The sequence below is a fragment of the Anomaloglossus baeobatrachus genome, chromosome 10, assembly GCF_048569485.1.
Source record: "Anomaloglossus baeobatrachus isolate aAnoBae1 chromosome 10, aAnoBae1.hap1, whole genome shotgun sequence".
NCBI classification, from domain to species: Eukaryota; Metazoa; Chordata; class Amphibia; order Anura; family Aromobatidae; genus Anomaloglossus; species Anomaloglossus baeobatrachus.
This window is the reverse complement of record NC_134362.1, coordinates 161,351,740-161,368,437: the sequence shown is the minus strand read 5'-3', so window position 1 is coordinate 161,368,437 and position 16,698 is coordinate 161,351,740. Positions and strand designations below refer to the sequence as shown.

Here is a 16,698-nt window from a genome sequence, read left to right as displayed (position 1 = left end):
ATGTACCGCCCAAGGCTATGGTGTACTCGGTTTAGGGCAGTGTACGCTTGGGGTGTGTCACTGGGTGGCCGTTGCCGGGTTCCGTGACCCTGGGGGCGCTTTTAAAAAGGGGGTTATATACAGGGGACTAGTTCATAAAGTTTATGTCGTGACGCCACTTGCGGGTTGCGGTTATGGTGATGAAACCGCCACTGCACAGTCATTCCACTGGTGCTAATGTGATGGCAGCTTTGGTGTTGGGCCCTCCGCAAGTAGGGCCGGGGCCCCAGGGGATAGGTGATTGAGTTAGGCGCGGGAATAAGGTAGGCTATATGAGGGTTGCTGTTTAACTGGTTCTCTTTACTCACTGTAGGTGGTAACTGGTACCCGGAGGAAGGTTGGTATTGACCTCTGGTTCCCTTAGTCCCAGTGCCGGTTGGTGACCTGGTGACTTCTTTCCCCTGCACCTTTCTCAAGTTGGTGGGTCCCCGTGGCTTGAAGCGACTTGGGGTCCCCTCCTGGTTGTCTCTCAGTCTCTAGTCTGTACGGCGGGCAGTGTGAACCCTGTAGGGTCGGTGCTCCGTTCCGGTCCCTAGTTCTCCCATTACAGCTGATGCCCTCGGACTTTTGAGGTCCTGGATGGTCCCCTCACTGTGCAGATGTTTATCAGGTCTGCCTGGAGCGTTTGCCTGACCTAGGGCTCTGTGTCTGGTTGGTGCTATGGTTCCGGGAGTACTTCGTCGTACTCCTCCGGCAACCACACGCCTAGGCCCTCAGGTCCCCGTTACACTCCCGTGTCAGAGCAGTTGTGTCCGTCTCCTCTCACTTCCTACTACTGTCTCCAACTGTTTGTCTCTTCCCACCTGGTCGTTGTCTAGTGGACTGGATTGGCTCCACCCCTGGGTGGCCATCCATTGGGTCTATGTCTAGTCTATCACCAGTCTGTGTGGATGGGGGAAAACTAGGATTATAATGTGACTGGTCTTCCAGGTCCCTGGGGGTAGGCCCTGCATCTTTGACTGGATGCAGTATTTTGTAGTGCCCTGATGGTTTCAGGGGTGCAACACCTACTGGTCTCAAGACTAAGAACTTGTATTCAGATATTAAAAGGATTTAACTTTTCACGAAAAAAACATTGATGGCCCACTCTGCAGTTAGGCTGGCGTCACACGGTACGATCTATCGTACGAGCGATCGCACCCGCCCCCATCGTTTGTGCGTCACGGGCAATTAGTTTCCCGTGGCGCACAAAGTCGTTAACCCCCTGTCACACGTACTTACCTCCCAGACGACCTCGCTGTGGGCGGCGAACAGCCTCTTCCTGAAGGGGGAGGGACTTCGGCATCACAGCGACGTCACACAGCCGCCGGCCAATAGAAGCGGAGGGGCCGAGATGAGCGGGACGTAACATCCCCCCCCACCTCCTTCCTTCTGCATTGCCGGCGGGACGCAGGTAAGGATATGTTCATCATTCCTGGGTTCCTGGGTTATCACACGGAGCGATGTGTGCTGCCTCGGGAACGACGAACAACCGGCGTGCTGAAGGAGGAACGACATTTTGAAAATGAGCGACGTGTCAACGAGCAACGATAAGGTGAGTATTTTTGCTCGTTAACAGTCGCTCGTAGCTGTCACATGCTGCGATATCTCTAACGATGCCGGATGTGCGTCACAGAATCCGTGATCCCGACGACATATCGCCCAATATATCGTAGCGTGTGACGTTGGTGTTAGACCATCTGTATATAAATGCTAGTTTTTCAACCCCTCCGGGTCCACATGGGTTGGCCTGGTAGCTCTTACATCCGTGCTTCTGCAGCTTTAAGCCCGCTTTACACGCTACAATATATCTTACGATGTGTCGGCGGGGTCACGTCGTAAGTGACGCACATCCGGCATCGTAAGGTACATTGTAGTGTGTGACAGCTACGTGCTATTGCGATTGAACGTTAAAACGTTCATCGCATGCACGTCGTTCATTTCCGAAAAAATTGAACGTCAGATTGTTCATCGTACCCGGGGTAGCACACATCGCAGTGTGTGACACCCCGGGAACGATGAACAGATCTTACCTATGTCCTGCGGCTCCCGCCGGCAATGCGGAAGGAAGGAGGTGGCCGGGATGTTTACGTCCCGCTCATCTCCGCCCCTCCGCTTCAATTGGCTGGCTGCCACGTGACGTCGATGTGACGCCGAATGTCCCTCTCACTCCAGGAACTGGATGTTCACCGCCCACATCGAGATCGTATGGACGGGTAAGTACGTGTGACGGGGGTTAATTGTTTGTGCAGCACATTCAACAAATTGAACGTGCTGCACATACGATGTGGGCGGTTACGATCGCATACGATATCGTATGCGAAATCGTAACATGTAAAGCAGGCTTTAGTTAGTTCAGTGGATAAAATGCAGTGTGTTCCCCTCTTTCTAGAGAGATACATGGCCTATTGACTTTAATACGGCATTATAATCTACATTCTTGGTAGGTATATTGTGCTAGTCAGACCCTGTAAAAGACCAAGGTTATCCATACACTTTGTATGATGACTGCTCGGTTGGCTGACCTCTATGTTTTATTCCATCAAACATATTTTCTATGGGGAGAGTGGAGCATGCTGCTATCGGACATCTCTAGCTGCTGCCTATCTCCCAGGAAGGAAAGGGTTGTGTCATGGGGCAGGGGAGAGAGGCTAACCAGCTGTATAGGACAACACATAGGAAGAGGGAAGGAATGCTTTATAGCTAGGGAAAGGGAGAGGTTTTGACCCTTGACAACAACTTGTAGCTCACCCTCACTGCCCCCACCAACCCTATACAGGCTCCACACCTGTCGCCAAGCTGGAATACCTGGGGCACTGACTTACCCTGGCAAATGGGCCCTAAGTAAGGATGGCGGGTATGAGCACTAAGTCAACCCCACTAACACTAAAGGAAGACACAAGGGAACAATACAGGGGAAACACAACTGCAATCACCCAAGCCGTGGTAGATAGCAAAAGACAAATACTTATCTGAGCAGCAGCAACCACAGAAATCTCTGGAGCAACAGAAGACGACCTCTCCAGAGCTCAGCAAGATACAAACTATAAACCTAAATCACCCCAGGGTGAGGTTACTAAAGGAAGTTAAAGGATAGCAACTGAGAGGCAGGACGACAGTTCTCCAGGGTCACAGAGTCCACTGCTGCAGAAACAGTGAACTGTCAGATAACCACATGTGCTGCCAATCTCTGTGATTTTCGAACCCTCTCCACTAGATTGTCAGCCAGCAGTGATGACTCAATGACAGGCCGTGACACATCCGTGACAGATTGGCTTTGTAACTCAACATATCTAATTCTTTTATTTCCAAACATCATTTGCCAAAAAGAATCGCGAGGCTGCCTTATACACATTGGATAGTCTGCCTGCTCTGGCCAAAACTAATGTGTATAATACCCTTAAAGGGGCTCTTCCCATTTTAAACGTTAATGTGTACCAGCTCAAGAATGGGTATTAAATCTAAAAATCTTGTACTTCCCTCCTGGACTGGCCTCTACGCCCGATATGTGTCCCCAGCCGGTCTCCTGCCATCAACATCCTGCGAGGCGTGACATGACATAAACACATTTTTTGACTTCAGCCTTCACTTCATTCAGGTTTGCATTTGTGTATCTGTCACATGGAGTTTTGCATGAACTTCACCATCTGTCATGACGGCGTCCGGTTCTGTTCACATTGACACTCTGCCCGATGGTTTCTCTGATGTCTCTGATCAACACAAGCAGACTTGGGCGTCAATCTGCTGTGTGCTCAATCATAGGCTAGCAAGAGTTAACCTCTGCTATTCTGCTTGTTAGGCTCTTTTGATCACATGTTGGGAGAAAGGCAATCACATCTGCTCCTCATTTTTAATCTGGATTAAATATTTTACCTATGCCAGTTATAGGGTACACTGTGTTGTTCTGTGTGTTGTGGGGTCCAGACTATATGGAAAGTGTTGCATTTTGCCTGGAGTGGTTGTGGAGTTTACCCACCGTCTTGTTGTTTCCTCCCTGCTCTTGTTTTCCTCCTTTTCTTTTATTGTCTTATACCTCTGTGAGTGCGTGTTGTGGGACAGAGTTTTCGTTACCCTTGTCTGTCTTTTTTTGTGGGTTTAATTTCACTTCTGTCCCAGTTTCTCCTGGGGAAGGGGGTATCAGATTAGGCTCAGGAGCAGGGCCAGGAAGGAGACTCAGGCATCCTCAACTTTCAGTGCATCCCTGAGGCTAGCGATAACATTGGATCCCCTAGCCTGAAGGTCAGCTTAGGAGCCCCGGTTTCCTACTATTCCCATAGTCATCGTGACTGTATCATTGGTATAAACAAGTCATAATTACAGTAGTTGCAAATCAATTTGCAGACAGTCTGCCATTTTTTCTATAAGAAATTATAGTATACATGACATTAGCTCATTACCTTGATAAAGAAAGTGCTACCTATCCTCATCGCCGCTCTACTATAATTTTCTGTCTGATGATCTCTTTTATGTGCTGCATCGTTCCCCTGTATGACATGTTTGTGGGTTGTTTTTTTTTCTTGTATCGCAGGACAACAATCAAAGAGAACGTAATCACCATTAAGCTCCAGAAACAGCTAGCGGACAAGAACAGGGCTTTTACCGAGCTGGAGAGCAAGTTTAATCTGCTTCAAGGGGTAATTTTCTTCTTAAAGTAAGAACTTTTTTCCCCAGAATGAGATAGAACGGAGTTCGTGATATAATCCAAACTGTAACCCATCCTAGTCACGTGCCAGGACGGGCTGCAGATGGAAGACATACAACTCCCGAAACCTGAGTGTCACCTGATGAGAGCTGTATCACACATTCTTCAGTCTAGCACACGTTCCTCAGTCGGTGACCAAGCATGGATCTCATTTGCAAAAAAAATGTTTTAACCCATGTTGCAGATCATGATATATATATATATATATATATATATATATATATATAAGTTAAAATACAACATTGCCAAAATTAGTTTGAAAAGTACATTTAAAACAAGAAACCCGATTCAAACAATAGGCCATTTTCTGATGATGTATTCCCTTTAAGGCTTGAAGTAGGCTTCATATCGAATAGGTTATTTGGCCATCTTAGCCTAGTTTCAAAAGAAGTGAGTCCTCGGGTCACTGACTTTGATGGTTGAATATTTTTATTTGGAGACATTGCTTAACTTAGCGTGAAGGTGACCCTATTCGGAAATAATATCACCGGCCACATTTCGGTCAGAAGTAAAAATCCACGTTACACACATAGATGATCCTACTGTGTGTTTATTACATATATATATATATATATATATATATATATAGTCATATATACTATTTCTATGCATCATTTTTAGACTATTAATATTTATGTCTCCTACTTTTGATCTTTGTTACTGGATTTACATTTATACTGCTCCACGCCAGGCTCAGTTTATGGAGAGGCATTTATTCATTAGATCTCTCATACACGCCGCCTTGTCCAGAAGTGTGGAAAATTAGATAGTCGTTCCTCCTTTTCATGTTTATGAGAGTCTTTTTAAAGCCATTCAAGCAAATGGAGAGACATTTTACTATGTATAAACGTGTGCCAAAGGCTTATGTGCCTGTTTTGAGCATTGTGCTGCGATTTTTCTCAAAAGTGGTTCATTTACAAATCTGCTTTCCCTTGCCATTGGCTTTTATAATTCTCCTGCCCCTGGGCTTGTATCTTCAGCTATCCCATTGTAGAGAGACGGCATTGCCCATCTTTCCGTCTGCTGTTCTTCATTGATCTCTGGTGGATGATGACATTATATCATCTGCTCATTTACATGGGTGGTACATATCTTGGCTATTTCTGGAGCTCCCACAAATAGTGTAGTTGCCCATTCGTAAGGGGCACTCCAGATCCCTCTTCTTGGGATTTGTGGGGTGTTCCAGTGGTGGAACTCCTATCTATTAGTAAGGTATTATCTTTCCGCAGGAGCATTTTGCTTGTTTAACATCTGATGGCTCTAAATGCTCTAATTCATATTAAATTAACATCAGCTGCACCCACAAATATCAAAGGGAAACTTTAAATAAAAGCATCTATCCATGGCATCACATGACCTTTTTTTTTTCTATAGGATGCTCAGTCATTGGAAAAGTAAACATAGCAATGGCTTTGTTTTCACACTATAAGGCCATTTCACACTGAGAGCATTGTGACACAAGACCTTGGGTATATGTCCACTACCTCTAGAAGGTGACACTGTCATGATCCAGGCCGGTATCTGCCAAAATGGTTTCACCCGGCTCCAGCCTGGTTATGTCGGGTTAATTCCTCTCTTCCGCGTTCCGGTTTCGGGACGTTATATCTTGGCGCTGCACCGCCGGTTCAGTGCCAGTGATAGTTTATGCTCTGCAGCATGTATTACTGGCTCTGGTGAGTTTTCCGATCTGTTCTGCTACCTGGTTCTGACCCTTACCCTCCTCCGTTCTTCATTCTGTCCCGGTCCCTGACTACCTGCTTCTGTCTACTGTGTACCCTTCCCTGTCTGTCTTATCCCAGTCCTGACCTATTTGTCCTCCTCACTTGTTTATACTTGGACATCCCGGCATCTGACTTGTATACACGTTCCTGACCCCGACCTCCGTCTCTTTCTTCGGCTGTATCTGTGACTGCTTGGATTCTGACTCTCGGCTATCACCTGACCATAATTTGTCTATCCCTGTGCTATTGATGAGATCTCCTGCAGCTGACCCGATATTCTGACTACTCTAATGCCCTCTGGTGGATTACCTGCTAACTGCACTCTGAAGTTACATTGCTTGTAATTTCAGCTTCTCCTACTGCAGCGTGACAGACACTAGGTGAAAAAAACATTGTTGGCTTTACCTGGATGGGAAACCAGTTTTTGATTGGTATCTGTAGAAGGCTGGGACAACCCGTATTAGGTCTGTCTGCTACATCTTTTTTCTCTATTTTTAGTATTTTTTTTTTTTTTTAGTATATTTTTAGTTTGAGTTTCTTTTTTGTAGGTGGCGTGGATGTCCCCCTCCTCTATGGTTTCTATTACAGGTAGGATACACTGTGGACACCAGAGTGGTGTACCTTCCTGTTTACATGACGTCTTTACTGGTCACCTGTCCCCAGAGACTGTCGGTATAGTGGAATGCTGGTGACCCCAAAATTGTGAACGGCCAACCAAGGAGTGATCCTACGGGCATCTAAAGACGCCTCAGAGTTGAGTATAATTAGAATCACAACACCCCCACCTCCTATTTTCTTAGGAGGTTTTTCCTGGTGTCACTTGAGGGATTTCACTCTCCTTTTTATTTCCCTTGGGTCCACTGTCTCCCAAGAGTAGCTCTCCTCAGCTGCCTCTCATGTCTGTGACTTAAGCGGCTGGTACGTGCTGTCCTACTCATTGCAGTCACTATACTCTTTCCAGTTTGTCTCTCCGAGCTGCCTCCTGTAGCCTTTCCACCTTTGCTGCATCCTCCTGTTGCAGGGTGAGTTCCACCTGGCTATAGGGAGGTGCGGCCAGATTCTGCAGGAAATTAATCCTGCTATGTCCTGCAGAGATTAGGTTCCCTAGCTAATCCTGTGCTAGCTAGGTCTATGTCAGGCAGCTCCTCCCACCCTTCCTTGTCCGAACGTTGGTTCCTAGCTAGTTCGTCTGCTAGTGTCCTGTTTGTGTTTATTTGTATTAATTCTCCAGCTATCTACCCGGCTTGTATACCCGTTCTGTCTGACTTCTCTGTTTCTGACCTCGGTTTTGTACTCTGATCCTGTGCCGCTTGCTCCAATATCAAACTGTCTGATTACTTCTCTGTCTCATGTTCCTGTACGTCATTGCCATGCCTCTGAAACTCCAGTCAGCTGCCGCAATCCTGAGGACTGCTCTGGAGTGGTACCTGGTGTCTACTAGCAGGCAAGCATATCCTCACCACCAGAAGCCCTAGTGAAGACCCGGTATACATTTAGCTACACCCTTCCAGGGTAAGCCTTGCCTGTGGCACAGTGGGTCCACACTTACTACTGTTACACTGGCTTCCTGGGTCTTCTTGCCTCTTGTTTGCGGCCATTAATTTCTTTAAAAGCTGTTTTGTGCACTATGTTTTAGAGGCATTTTGGCTTCTAATGGCCCCTTTGGACCTCCTTTGGTCAACGCCAAGATTTTTTCACTTTCAGGTATCACCAGCTGACTACCACAGCAGGGGTGCTGCGCCAGTGGAGGTCCAACTAATTGAGACCCTGCTTTAATAGCAGCAAAACTACGACCTTTGTTCTGCCCCCAGATCGGCCTGGTTAAGCTCCTGACCCCCGATTATTGCATGGGAGGCTAGACAGCAGACTTTTCTTATCCAATCAGCATTTTTACGGCATTTTACTAGAGGTGTGGATTTTATTTTTTACCCATGTTTTATCTTCCCTGGCTGTAATCTTTTGCCCCATATTGCAGGGTCTTCTTCTGCATCAGATTCTCCTGTCCTGGTTGTTGTTCTCCATGTCTCCAGCCTCAAGATACAGCCACTTTCTGCTGCCAGCGTCATTTCAAGGTGTAGATCTCTGGTTATAAGTCTTCTGTACACTTTCTGGGTGCAATGTCATCTTTCCAGGAAGATTTCTTCAGGCAGTCCTCCTTTGCATATGTCACCTATTTAATTTGTTCACCTTTCCACGAACTTTTATTATGCATTCAGCCAGGCTTCCTCTGAGCCCGGTGGCTTAACTTTATGAACCATCGAATTATCATCATTAAGTCCCCTCCACTTGGGTCATTTCTTTAACCCAGACGGTAGGTAGCCTGGCTAGCTTCTCCAAATCAATGGAGCATTTGCCGACCTATCTCGTCTCAGTGTTCTTCCCACAATCTTCCTCCTTATCTCCGGGAATATTTGTGTAATAAGGCTGCAGATGAGACCTGTCTTTTGGTGAAAGCCCCATCCAGAGAGGAGAATCTGTCCATTCTCCAAATCATCTTGGATGGCCTGGAACTTTTTGGTTGAGTCTTTAACCGACAGAGGACATATCTCATGCAGTGACATTGCTTGAATTTTTTGGCATGATCTTAGATACATGGGTGGATTGAGTCTTCCTTTCCCCATGACAAGCTCTCTGTTATTTGGCCCAGTGTCTCCTTTGCCATGTTCAAAAATGTACCATTTGCCCAATTTTACACCAGTCCTCCACAAAATTCCATTTTGTCTCTGGAAAATGTCAATAGACTCTGAATTATTGCACCCATTTCCCTATTTGGGTCTGCACAGACCTCTTTTATTGGTTAACAGCTTTCATTGTGCTTTGTGGTAGGTCTTTGCTTTCTTTCCATTAGTAGATGGTGATGGTGAATGGCAATCACAGGCTGGGAATCCATGTTCATTTATCACATCATAGTCTGTGGTCATGGGAGAAACCCCATCTCCAGATCAGCATTCTGGAACTGAAAGCCATTTTCTCACACTGGTTCCCCCCTTTTGAAGGTTTGCTTGTTACAAACTCGACAGCAGTAGCCTAGTTGTACCAGTGGGACACCAGGAACTCTTTGATCGGCCTTGTGAAAAACTGCCAGGAGCTAAACATTTTTGCTCTTTCAGTGGTTCACATTTCAGAAATGAAAACTTCCTCAACCAAGAAACCCTGGATCCCAGAGAGTGGGTTCACTCTTTCGAGAAGTCTTCAGCACTTCTGCCTTGGTGGTGGCACCATGGACATGAACCTCTTTGCATCCTGTCTCACTAAAGTGCACACATGGAAAATAATTAAATCTGAGGTCTCATTAAATAGCACCACACCTGATCTGCCCGATTCTTGTACAGATTAGAGGTCTCAGCTGCGCAGTCCCTAAAGGCCCCAGCACAGACTGAAACAACCCTAACTGGTTGACTCAGATAACCTCTCAGACCTTAGCTTCCTAGTAGGCCATTGAGGGTATCAAGTACCTCCTAAAAAATTTGGGGGAAGATGCAGCATAAAAAATAAGTAAAACCAAAATAGCTCACAATCTGCCAGAAAACAGCACTTGGCTGAAAGGCTGTAAATCAAAGCAGGGTCCACTTCAGAATATCATCAGCGTGTAAGAAAGTCCAGGGGAAGCTTCAAATAGTTAAACCTGCTTGGTAATAGGGCAGGCTGAATTACAGCATGGGAACACCTGCAGACAGAAAAGCACTGAACACACACACAAGAAGATCAGAACCTAGACAGAGACGGAACCAGACTGTGGCTCATTGGGGAGGGGAAGAGATCACAGCACACAGGACCGTCGGATCAAATCCCGAGGCATGACAGTTCCCTTACACGAGTGTCCACTGGACCCTCCAATATCTCCATCTCTAACATCGCTAATAGAACTATCTTACCAGACAATCAGCATGCAAATATTCAGCATTAACCCATTAGTTATCCTGCAACCCTTCCATTTAACAATAAACTGCAGCCGGCGTCTGATTCGTCTAGCACCCAGTACTCGCTACACCTCGTGTTCCCGATTCTACTCCAAATCCACCTCAGTTATGTCTCGAGAATCCGATGTCTCCTCATACTTTTTAAATAGAGAGGACTGGAAGGAATTATTGATCCTCCACACCACTGGGAGAAGGAGTCTGACTGCCACAGGATTGAGAATTTTCATGACCTTATACTGACCAACAAATTTGGAATAATTTTCTTAGATGGTCCTTTTAAGGTGAAGACTTTTTGAAGATTACCAAACAAATCCTCCCCCTTTAAACACAGGAGCACTCCTACGTCTGCGGTCTGCAGTTCTCTTGTTCCAGTTACCATAAGGCTACATGTGCACGCCGCGTTTTTTGTCGTGTTTTTGTCACGTTTATTGGTGCAGTTTTGTTGTCAGAACTTTCTGACATTTGACTTCCCAGCAAAGTCTATGAGAAGTCAGATTTGCTGTGTGCACCCTGCAGTTTATTTGTCAGCGTTTTCTTTGACAAATGTTTGTGACCAAAAAGAAGCTGCATGTTCATTCTTCTAGCGTTTTTGTCAACATTTGCCACAAAAAAATACATAAAAAACGCATGCTGTCAATTTGGTGTGTTTTTGGTGCGTTTTTGTCACAAAAAATGCATCAAAAACGCACCAAAAACACACCTACATTACAAGCGTTTTTTTCTTTTTCGCTCCTAATTGGGAGACCCAGACAATCGGGTGTATAGCTACTGCCTCCGGAGGCCGCACAAAGTACTACACTTAAAAGTGTAAGGCCCCTCCCCTTCTGGCTATACACCCCCCCGTGGGAGCACGGGTCCCTCAGTTTTTTGCTTTGTGCGAAGGAGGTCAGACACGCACGCATAGCTCCACTATTTAGTCAGCAGCAGCTGCTGACTATGTCGGATGGAAGAAAAGAGGGCCCATACAGGGCCCCCAGCATGCTCCCTTCTCACCCCACTTTCTGTCGGTGGTGCTTGTTAAGGTTGAGGTACCCATTGCGGGTACGGAGGCTGGAGCCCACATGCTGATTCCTTCCCCATCCCCATTAGGGCTCTGGGCGAAGTGGGATTTTACCGGTCTCCAGGCACTGAGACCGTGCTCCATCCACAGCCCCTGGAGAAGCCGCTGGATATGGAGCTGAGTATCGTCAGGGACATGGCCCTGCTCCGTCAAGGTACTCTGTGTCCCCGTGCATACGCGCGCACACCGCAGCATTGCTGGGTGTGTTAGTGCGCCGGGGACAATAGCGCTGCTGCGCTTGTGCCATTTCCTCACTTCAGCTTAGCTGAGTGGGTAGACTCAGGGAGAACGGTCGCGCCGGCCGCTGGGACTGCGACGCGGCTGGGACTTGTGGTGCGCCGGGGACTTCCGCGCTGACCGTGCATATATCACGGCCGCGCTTATTACTACAGTCCCCGGCTTTTGCGGCTTAGTTCGTTCGTTCCCGCCTCCGCACCTGCCAGTCAGGAGGAGGGCGGGACGCTGTACAGAGCATCAGCGCTGAGGGCTGGAGTCTTTTTTACATACTCCAGCCCTCACACCAGGCACAGTAGGACGCAGTTTCCCGCACTTTGTTTGTGGCACGCCCACGGTCCGCCCCTCTTCACTGAACGCCGGCAGCCATTCCTGCCTGCACGCTGAGCTGCAGAGGGGAGACGGGGAGACCCAGACACGGGATTCTACGGCCTCATACCCGCTGTTCAGCGGGCGGTAAGCAGCCCTCAAGGGCTCACCCACTTGTGCCGTTTGTATACTGAGTATTTTGTGTTTGCAAATACTTTGTACTGTACGGTCGCTGGTGATTCTCGGCTATATACCCTCCTAGATTACAAGGAGGCAACAGCATGTCGTCCGCAAAACGCAAGGGTGCTAAGGCACAGACATTATATGCTGCCTGTACCGCATGTGGGGCTGCTCTACCGGCAGGTTCCACTGACCCCCATTGTGTGCAGTGCTCGGCCCCTGTGCAACTTGCACAGCCGGGGCCTCTGCTGGACGTGACCCAGAGTGTACCACCTGTGAATGCTGTCCAGGTGACAGGAACGGAGTTTGCAGCTTTTGCTGACAGATTGTCTATGACCATGTCAAAGATTCTTGAAACATTGCAGTCTAGACCAGTAACTCAGACCATGGACACTGTGGCATCATTGCTCCCTGGTCCCCCTCAGCTGGAACACTTCCAAGCTCCGGGGGTGTCACATGCACCCCAGGGTGACGATTCTGACTCAGACAACAGTCCCAGACAACCTAAGCGGGCTCGTTATGAGGGGCCCTCAACTTCGTCTCACTGGTCAGGATCCCAGCGGGACGAATCTATGGGTGATGAGGCGGATGTAACTGATCAAGATTCTGATCCTGGGACCGCTCTCAATCTGGATACACCGGATGGTGACGCCATAGTGAATGATCTTATAGCGTCCATCAATAGGATGTTAGATATTTCCCCGCCAGCTCTTCCTGCGGAGGAGGCAGCTTCACAGCAGGAGAAATTCCATTTCAGATATCCCAAGCATAAATTAAGCACTTTTCTGGACCACTCTGACTTTAGAGATGCAATCCAGAAACACCACGCTTATCCTGAGAAGCGGTTTTCTAAACGGCTTAAAGATACACGCTATCCTTTTCCCCCTGACGTGGTCAAGGGTTGGACCCAGTGTCCCAAGGTGGACCCTCCAATCTCCAGGCTTGCAGCTAGATCTTTAGTTGCAGTAGAAGATGGAGCGGCACTTAAAGATGCCACTGACAGGCAGATGGAGCTCTGGCTGAAATCCATCTATGAAGCTATTGGAGCGTCGTTGGCGCCAGCTTTTGCAGCCGTATGGGCACTCCAAGCCATTTCAGCTGGGCTTATACAAGTCGACTCGGTCACACGTACATCTGCCCCGCAGGTGGCACCATTGACCTCTCAAATGTCTGCATTCGCGTCTTACGCGATTAATGCTGTCCTGGACTCTACGAGCCGTACGGCGGTGGCGTCAGCCAACTCCGTGGTTTTGCGCAGAGCCCTGTGGTTGAGAGAATGGAAGGCAGATTCTGCTTCCAAGAAGTGCTTAACCAGTTTGCCTTTTTCTCGCGACCGATTGTTTGGGGAGCGTTTGGATGAAATCATTAAACACTCCAAGGGTAAGGACTCATCCTTACCTCAACACAGACAAAACAAGCCCCAACAAAGGAGGGGTCAGTCTGGTTTTCGGTCCTTTCGAGGCTCAGGCAGGTCCCAATTCTCCTCGTCCAAAAGGACTCAAAAGGATCAGAGAGGCTCAGATTCTTGGCGGACTCAGTCACGCCCAAAAAAGACAGCAGGAAGAACTGTTACCAAGACGGCTTCCTCATGACTTTCAGCCTCCTCTCTCCGCATCCTCGGTCGGTGGCAGGCTCTCCCGCTTTGGCGACATTTGGCTGTCACAGGTCAAAGACCGTTGGGTGAAGGACATTCTGTCTCACGGGTACAGGATAGAGTTCAGCTCTCGTCCTCCAACTCGTTTCTTCAGAACTTCCCCACCGCCCGACCGAGCCGATGCTCTGCTGCAGGCGGTGGCCGCTCTAAAGGCGGAAGGAGTGGTGACTTCCGTTCCTCTTCAGGAACAAGGTCACGGTTTTTACTCCAATCTGTTTGTGGTGCCAAAGAAGGACGGGTCCTTTCGGCCCGTCCTGGATCTAAAGTTGCTCAACAAACACATAAAAACCAGGAGGTTCCGGATGGAATCTCTACGCTCCGTCATAGCCTCAATGTCTCAAGGAGATTTCTTAGCATCAATAGACATCAAAGATGCTTATCTTCACGTGCCGATTGCGCCAGAGCATCAGCGTTTTCTACGCTTCGTTATAGAAAGCGAACACCTGCATGGACGATCTACTTATAAAGGCACCCTCTCAAGAGGCATGCCAACACAGTCTGGACGTGGCACTGAAGACTCTCCAGAGTTTCGGGTGGATTATCAACTTTTCAAAGTCAAATCTAACCCCGACCCAATCACTAACATATCTTGGCATGGAGTTTCATACTCTCTCAGCGATAGTGAAGCTTCCACTGGACAAGCAGTGCTCTCTGCAGACAGGGGTGCAATCTCTCCTGCAGAACCAGTCCCACTCCTTGAGGCGCCTCATGCATTTCCTAGGGAAGATGGTGGCAGCAATGGAAGCAGTCCCTTTCGCGCAGTTTCATCTGCGCCCTCTACAATGGGACATTCTCCGCCAATGGGACGGGAAGTCGACGTCCCTCGACAGGGATGTCTCCCTCTCTCAGGCAGCCAAGGACTCTCTCCGATGGTGGCTTCTTCCCACCTCATTGTCAAAAGGAAAGTCGTTCCTACCCCCATCCTGGGCGATGGTCACGACAGATGCGAGCCTATCAGGGTGGGGAGCAGTGTTTCTTCACCACAGGGCTCAGGGTACGTGGACTCAGAGAGAGTCCACCCTTCAGATCAATGTTCTGGAAATCAGAGCAGTCTATCTGGCTCTGCGAGCCTTCCAACAGTGGCTGGAGGGCAAGCAGATCCGGATTCAGTCGGACAATTCCACAGCGGTGGCGTACATCAACCACCATGGGGGAACACGCAGTCGGCAAGCCTTTCAAGAAGTCCGGCGGATTCTGACGTGGGTGGAAAACACAGCATCCACCATATCCGCAGTTCACATCCCAGGCGTGGAAAACTGGGAAGCAGACTTTCTCAGTCGCCAGGGCATGGACGCAGGGGAATGGTCCCTTCACCCGGACGTGTTTCAGGAGATCTGTCGCCGCTGGGGGATGCCGGACGTCGACCTGATGGCGTCACGGCACAACAACAAGGTCCCGGTTTTCATGGCACGGTCTCACGATCACCGAGCTCTGGCGGCAGACGCCTTAGTTCAGGATTGGTCGCAGTTCCGACTACCTTATGTGTTTCCACCTCTGGCATTGTTGCCCAGAGTGCTCCGCAAAATCAGGTCCGACTGCCGTTGCGCCATTCTCGTCGCTCCAGACTGGCCAAGGAGGTCGTGGTACCCGGATCTGTGGCATCTTACGGTAGGACAACCGTGGGCGCTACCAGGCCGTCCAGACTTGCTGTCTCAAGGGCCGTTTTTCCATCTGAATTCTGCGGCCCTGAACCTGACTGTGTGGCCATTGAGTCCTGGATCCTAGGGACCTCAGGTTTATCTCATGATGTTGTTGCCACCATGAGACAGGCTAGAAAACCATCCTCCGCCAAGATCTACCACAGAACGTGGAAGATATTCTTATCTTGGTGCTCCGCTCAGGGAGTTTCTCCCTGGCCATTTGCATTGCCTATTTTTCTTTCCTTCCTGCAGTCTGGGTTGGAAAAAGGTTTGTCGCTTAGCTCCCTTAAAGGACAAGTCTCTGCGCTATCCGTATTCTTTCAGAAGCGCCTGGCGCGACTTCCTAAGGTACGCACGTTCCTGCAAGGGGTTTGTCATATCGTTCCCCCTTACAAGCGGCCATTGGAACCCTGGGATCTGGACAAGGTTCTAATTGCTCTCCAGAAGCCACCTTTCGAGCCTATGAAGGAGATTTCCTTTTCTCGGCTTTCACAGAAAGTGGCTTTTCTGGTGGCGGTCACGTCTCTTCGGAGAGTGTCAGAGCTGGCGGCGTTATCTTGCAAATCTCCCTTCCTGGTGTTTCACCAAGACAAGGTAGTACTGCGTCCAATTCCAGAGTTTCTTCCCAAGGTGGTATCTTCCTTTCATCTCAATCAGGATATCACTTTACCATCTTTGTGTCCGCATCCAGTTCACCAATTTGAAAAGGGTTTGCATCTGTTGGACCTGGTGAGAGCACTCAGGATCTACATTTCACGCACGGCGCCTCTGCGCCGTTCGGATGCACTCTTTATCCTGGTCGCTGGTCAGCATAAAGGGTCGCAAGCTTCCAAATCCACCCTTGCGCGGTGGATCAAGGAACCAATTCTTCACGCCTACCGTTCTGCTGGGCTTCCGACTCCTTCTGGACTGAAGGCCCATTCTACCAGAGCCGTGGGTGCGTCCTGGGCATTACGGCATCAGGCTACGGCTCAGCAGGTGTGCCAGGCGGCTACCTGGTCGAGTCTGCACACTTTTACCAAGCATTATCAGGTGCATACCTACGCTTCGGCGGATGCCAGCCTAGGTAGACAAGTCCTGCAGGCGGCGGTGGCCCACCTGTACGAAAGGGCTGCCTGACAGCCCGATCACGAGGTATTCTTTTACCCACCCAGGGACTGCTTTTGGACGTCCCAATTGTCTGGGTCTCCCAATTAGGAGCGAAAAAGAAGAAGGGAATTTTGTTTACTTACCGTAAATTCCTTTTCTTCTAGCTCCAAT

At 48.7% G+C, this 16,698-nt stretch overlaps 1 protein-coding gene across 1 annotated transcript in view; it reads left to right on the top strand.

Annotated features, from left to right (window-relative positions):
• RPGRIP1L (RPGRIP1 like) overlaps positions 1-16,698 on the top strand; it is a 283,031-nt gene that overhangs the window by 76,881 nt on the left and 189,452 nt on the right. Inside the window, exon 7 of the mRNA XM_075325764.1 lies at positions 4,547-4,652. Within this exon, the coding sequence (XP_075181879.1) occupies positions 4,547-4,652 (106 nt within the window). The remainder of the gene's footprint in view (positions 1-4,546; positions 4,653-16,698) is intronic.